Source organism: Theobroma cacao, chromosome 4, assembly GCF_000208745.1.
Source record: "Theobroma cacao cultivar B97-61/B2 chromosome 4, Criollo_cocoa_genome_V2, whole genome shotgun sequence".
Taxonomy (NCBI): Eukaryota; Viridiplantae; Streptophyta; class Magnoliopsida; order Malvales; family Malvaceae; genus Theobroma; species Theobroma cacao.
Window position 1 is genome coordinate 31,467,776 of NC_030853.1, and position 5,437 is coordinate 31,473,212.

General features: G+C 41.1%; 1 protein-coding gene across 1 annotated transcript; it reads left to right on the forward strand.

The window, feature by feature from the left end:
• LOC18603710 (gibberellin 2-beta-dioxygenase 2) lies at positions 1-3,617 on the forward strand. The gene is made up of 3 exons (XM_007035825.2): positions 1-579; positions 2,077-2,449; positions 3,195-3,617. Exons 1-3 carry the CDS (start codon positions 200-202, stop codon positions 3,441-3,443), a joined length of 1,002 nt encoding a protein of 333 aa, XP_007035887.2. The 5' UTR covers positions 1-199; the 3' UTR covers positions 3,444-3,617.

The window sequence follows — 5,437 nt, forward strand, 5'->3', positions numbered from 1 at the left end:
TTCTTCTGACTTCTCCATTGCCATCAGCCCTTTTTGGCCGTCTGGTTTTTGTTTATCTTTCCTTGTTTACTCCTCCCCTCTCTCACAGTCACATTCATAGATATATATCCCATATATATTAGCATATCAGAATCCTTGCAGTCTTTAGTTTTTTTGTTTTCTTGTAGCTGGTTTCGTTGGAGGTCCAAATAGAACAGATATGGTATTGGCTTCACCAAACCCAATTCGGGCTGAAAAGGTCCAACCGATTGAGCTTCCTGTCATAGACCTTTCAGCTGAGAGATCAGAGGTGTCAAAGCTCATTGTAGAAGCTTGTGAAGAGTATGGTTTCTTCAAGGTGATCAACCATGGAGTCTCTGACGACATCATTGGCCAAATGGAAGAAGAAGGTCTCAACTTCTTCACAAAGCCGCTTTCCGAGAAACAAAAAGCTGGGCCTGCCACTCCTTTTGGCTATGGTTGCAAGAACATTGGCTTCAATGGTGATATTGGAGAAGTTGAATACCTTCTCCTCGATACCAACCCTCTCTCCGTTTCTCAGAGATCCAATAGCATCTCCAATGACCCCAACAAGTTCAGGTACTCACTCAACACCATACTTTATTAATTTCCTTAAGTTTTTTCCATTCTTCCAAATGTTGCATGCTTAGTTGTTTGCCCTTTTCTTCAACGGCGGCCAAATGATAGATAGATAAAAACAGTGTACGACTAGTATATGAATAAGCTATTGACAGAAATGTTTTAAAATTTTCTTTTTTCTTTTTTTTGTTATGAGCTTGGGGCCATGCTCGGTAGCTATAGCTCTTGCCAGCATGCTTTTCTACTGATTTGTTCAATTCTGATGAATCCATGAACGTGGAATTTTGGAACTATGTAGCGATGAGTTGTAATCTTCTTTTCCATCCCATCCCATCCCATCCCATCCCATCCCATCGCACTCAACTCCACCTATCCATGCGTTAAATGGCAATGATTACCATATTCTGCTGATGTTGTGGCCTAAACTACTGATAGTTGTAGTTCCTTTCTTTTACCATGGAGCAAGAAGGGTTGCATATGGGTCCTAGTTTGCAGAAATCTGCTGTGCCATAGCCAAGTTGCTCTCTTTCTTTCTTTTTTAATACTAATATTCTTTCAGACGATTTGGTGAAACTGAATTCTCTTTCCTAACTGGGAAACAGAAAGAAAAAAAAGAGAGCAAAGTTTTATTGAGTCAGTGTCATCTTAATCTGTCGGTACAACTTGGGTTGTTTTTCTTTATTTAGGCAGGAAAGAAAACCAACCTTTTTATGACAGAATTGAGCAACATAAATCATAGGTTTCAGTCGAATAACATGTTTGAGAACAGATCATGTCTTGTTCTGTTTACTTTGGTAAAGAATTAAGGACAAATTAAAGACATGTAGAGGAAAAACAGTTTCCCATTTGGATGAATGGGAATCAAGATACTTACACAAATTATGAAGAGAAAAATTAGAAAGAAAAAAAAAAAGAAGATTCAAAATCAGGAATACACGTGAGTTTTTAAAAATACCTTCATTCAAAGTCACATGGGACTGTGGTATGTGGGATATGGTTCTCCTCTCTTCTCCTACAAGGTGGGATAATATGTCAGAGACACTTCCCCTTGTTTGCTGTCAGTCCCCAGTTCCACGCGCTGCAAGTAGGCGCGTATGTGGAACATCACCTCTTAGGAGAAATGTGGGTTGCAAGGAAAGTACCATGACATTAAAGATTGGAAATCGGAATGACAAGTCAGAACGAGAGGGCTTTGCATCAGAAGAAGGTCTAATCAAATCAAAGGGAATTGAAAGGCGGATTTTTTTTTTTAAAACAAAAAGAGAGAAAAATAACAATTGACTTTTCTTCCGAATTGAGGCAGACACGAAATGGAAAAACTGAAAAAGCAAAGCTAAAAAAAGTGGGAACAGTGGTTCAGGCTGAGACAGCAGGGTTTCAGTGTGAGTTTTTTTTATTTAAACCCAAAGCCTACAAACTCTACAACTGCTGCCCCTTCTTGCTAGTTGCTTGTTTTTCCAATGTGGTGATGGTGATTATGTCTGTGTATGGTGACAGCTCTGCTGTGATTGGTTACATACAAGCAGTTAGGGGGTTGGCATGTGAGATCTTGGATCTGATGGCAGAGGGATTGTGGGTCCAGGATTCATCAGTGTTCAGCAGGATGATCAAGGACGTCGAAAGTGACTCCCTTTTCAGGCTCAATCACTATCCGCCCATTCTCTGCAAGGATAGGGAAACGTCACCCTCCTCATTTCAAAGTCACAGCAGCAGCAAGGTTGGATTTGGGGAGCATTCCGACCCTCAGATATTGACCATCCTGAGATCCAACGATGTAAGTGGCCTGCAAATTTCTCTGGGTGATGGGGTGTGGGTCCCCGTCCCCCCTGACCCCACTGCCTTTTGTGTGAATGTGGGTGATGTTTTACAGGTTGGTCCATTTCTCTCCTCGCCTTCCCTTCTCTCTCTCTCTCTCTGTGTAATCATAACAACCTCTTAAACCAATATCGGAAAGAAAAGGTGAATCGGATTGACAGAAAGTTGGAAAAACTGATATGCTTTGGGAATCACTGCAAATTTTCACTGCAGCTTTGGACTGATCACCCTGGTATAAGGGCCCCCCACATACCTGTTTCTATCCAATGAACACCAGGGTGCTTGAGTAATTGATGACTAACTTTGTTTGAAAACAAATGGAACTGAAAAGTTTCTGGTTGGTTGGGCTGTATTTCCATTTATAGTTCTTGCAAACAACTATGGATAATCCAGAAAGTTTGCTAACGGTCACCAACATCCCTTCTTTTTGCTTTTTTTCTCTAGAAACAATTTTGGGTGATATTTCAGAGTTGGGGGGGACACAAACAGAACAGCATTAACTGGCACGTCTAGGTTCGATGCCGTGCAGGGACATACTGATGTTAAAGCTAGGCTTGTGTCTTTGAAAGATATGCCAAATTCTTGTAATTCATAAAAAATAAATAAGCTTTAAGAACTAATTTGAGATAGAAAAGGCAGCTAGTGCAAAAAGGTTGTAATTAAGGTTAGAGTCGGAGACATTCCTTCATGGAGTTCAAACATAATTGTACTAAAACAATATGAATAGTTGGTGAACAGTTTCTTACTGTAAGCACATTAAACAAACAATGATACATGCATGTTTTTCTTACATTTTGAAGGCTATGAGCAATGGGAGGTTCCTGAGCGTGAGGCACAGAGCCTTGACCAATCCCTACAAGTCGAGAACGTCAATGGCCTATTTTGGGGCACCCCCACTCCATGCTTGCGTCACTGCCCCCGCAGAGTTGGTCACAACCAACAGGCCTTTGCTGTACAGGCCTTTTACTTGGGGTGAGTACAAGAAAGCTTCATATTCTCTCCGGCTCGGAGATAGCCGCCTTGACCTTTTCAGAACAGCACAACAGTAGAGAATGAACCAGTTGCTTGATAGAGTTCACATTGTCTTTTGCTGTCCGGATGGGGGAATTTTGGCTGTAATCCTTCACAATGTAGTCCTATACTTGTTGTTTGGGACGGGAGAAATGGTTTATGTTAATTACATTAGTGTAATTTAGCCATCAGTGAAAAGTTCTCTTTTCCAAGCTTTCTGGTAGTCTGTTGTGCAGTTGATTCTTGAGTTTGCCTCATGACTAGTTAAATACTCTACCTCTAGTAATCTTGAAAAGTTTATCCCCACATTGCTGTCATCAAAAAGGAATGGTCCTGATCAAGAAAGGGTCGACATCCACAAAGAGAAAAAGAGGCTATGGCTAGGCCATGCTAAATATGCAGAATGCCGACTGCTGTGTACATCTCAATGGAGGATGAGATGACCTTAGGATCAGGGAATGCCATAGTGAAAAGGACAGCATGGGGGACCAAAAAGATTGTTGCATCAAGCAATTAGTATGGGTATTCATTCCAGTTTGAAGGGCCTGTCTGTCAAGAGACCATAAAGTTGAAGCTACTATGTGGCTCACAGAAAGAGATGGTTTTAGCCAACCTTTCATCCTGCCCTTGGCCGAGTTTGACTGTAAATCAACCAAGAAGATGTTAGTATTCAAAACACCCTTTGCTAGCCTCGCCAGGGTATTAATAGAACTTGGTTTTGGGACTGGTTTTGCTTCTAGCTGGAAGGAGATAAGACAAATACTGGGTTTTGTGTCAAAATCCAAATACAAGAATGCAACAGATATTAAGACCAGCCAATGAAAGAATGAGGAGCTTATCATTATTGTTGTTGTGTTGGATTAGACCATTCACTTTTAAGAAAAATTGTTTGCTGGTCCACTATTGTTCTGGACGTGGGGGCATGCATTCAAGCTACTTTTCCACAGTAAAAGCATAATGCACTACAGTTTAGTTGCTTAGGATTCGATTTGATGTTTCGGTTCAAGTGTTTCAGATATGTAGTAGACATGGATTCATGCACAGATGGTAGGGTAGGTTCCTGTGACGCGTGGAACCCATGCACAAAAAGGGCCCTACGTCTCAGGTCTCACTGTGGGCTTTGAGCCGTTTGACAACGACGCAGTTAGACTCATTTCCAGATTGGACTCCAAATTGAATTTGGGTTCATTCTCTCTCGCTTCCTCTCCCAACTATATCAAGACTCCTTTATATCAAAACTTGTAATCATGTCTGAACAAAGTCAAATGCAAACCCTTTATATCAAAACTTGGAAGCCTTCAGAGCCTAATCTCAATTTTCTTTCAAGCTCCTGCTACTTCCTTAGGATCCCTTGCAATTTGAATCCTGTATCAGAAGGAAAAAGAAGAATGAAAGCGGATGATGCATGCTGTTCACAGTCCTGTACCACTGGACCGTGCAATAAATTGAAGTGGAGAAGACTTTGCGAAGCATCCGCAAAACTTTATAAGGAATTCAGACATGATTTCGTGATAAAATAGTATCAAATCGGATTTGATTTTGATCAAATTCACGTCAAGCACTTCCAAACAAAAACAGATAAAGTAGAAGATTATGTCAGGCCTTGCATTTTAAAAGTAAAATCATGTTTTAATTCTAGATATTAGGTTAGAGTTTTGGAAAGAGGGCAATAACCTTGTGACACTGTGTACCATCTTGGTCGAGTTGGTCCAGGAAATGTCCAAGGTCCCCCTACAAAAACGTAAATCTACCCTTGTCCGAAAGAACGAGGGCTGATGAAAACGTGGTGGAAGCTTTAAGGGCAATGAAAGAAGAGCTAGGGTCGGCGTTGCCTTGGAACTGGCCGCTGCTGGCTCTCTCAAACTAAATAAAGCAAAAAGCATTCGGGGAAAATGACCATGGGAGTCGAGCTAGGTCTCCCATGGTTACAGTCATGCTTTTACGCAACAATCACAAACGAATACCCTCAATTGGGCTCAAGGCAACAACAGTACATATACAAACATTATCGAGGTAAAAACATCATGAGTTC

What these genes read in the sequence shown, in the direction of transcription:
- LOC18603710 (XM_007035825.2), top strand. Translation starts at nt 200, where the DNA reads ATGGTATTGGCTTCACCAAACCCAATTCGGGCTGAAAAGGTCCAACCG. An exon ending in AATGACCCCAACAAGTTCAG is followed by an intron (nt 580 to 2,076) that starts GTACTCACTCAA and finishes GTATGGTGACAG; the next exon opens with CTCTGCTGTGATTGGTTACA. An exon ending in ATGTGGGTGATGTTTTACAG is followed by an intron (nt 2,450 to 3,194) that starts GTTGGTCCATTT and finishes TACATTTTGAAG; the next exon opens with GCTATGAGCAATGGGAGGTT.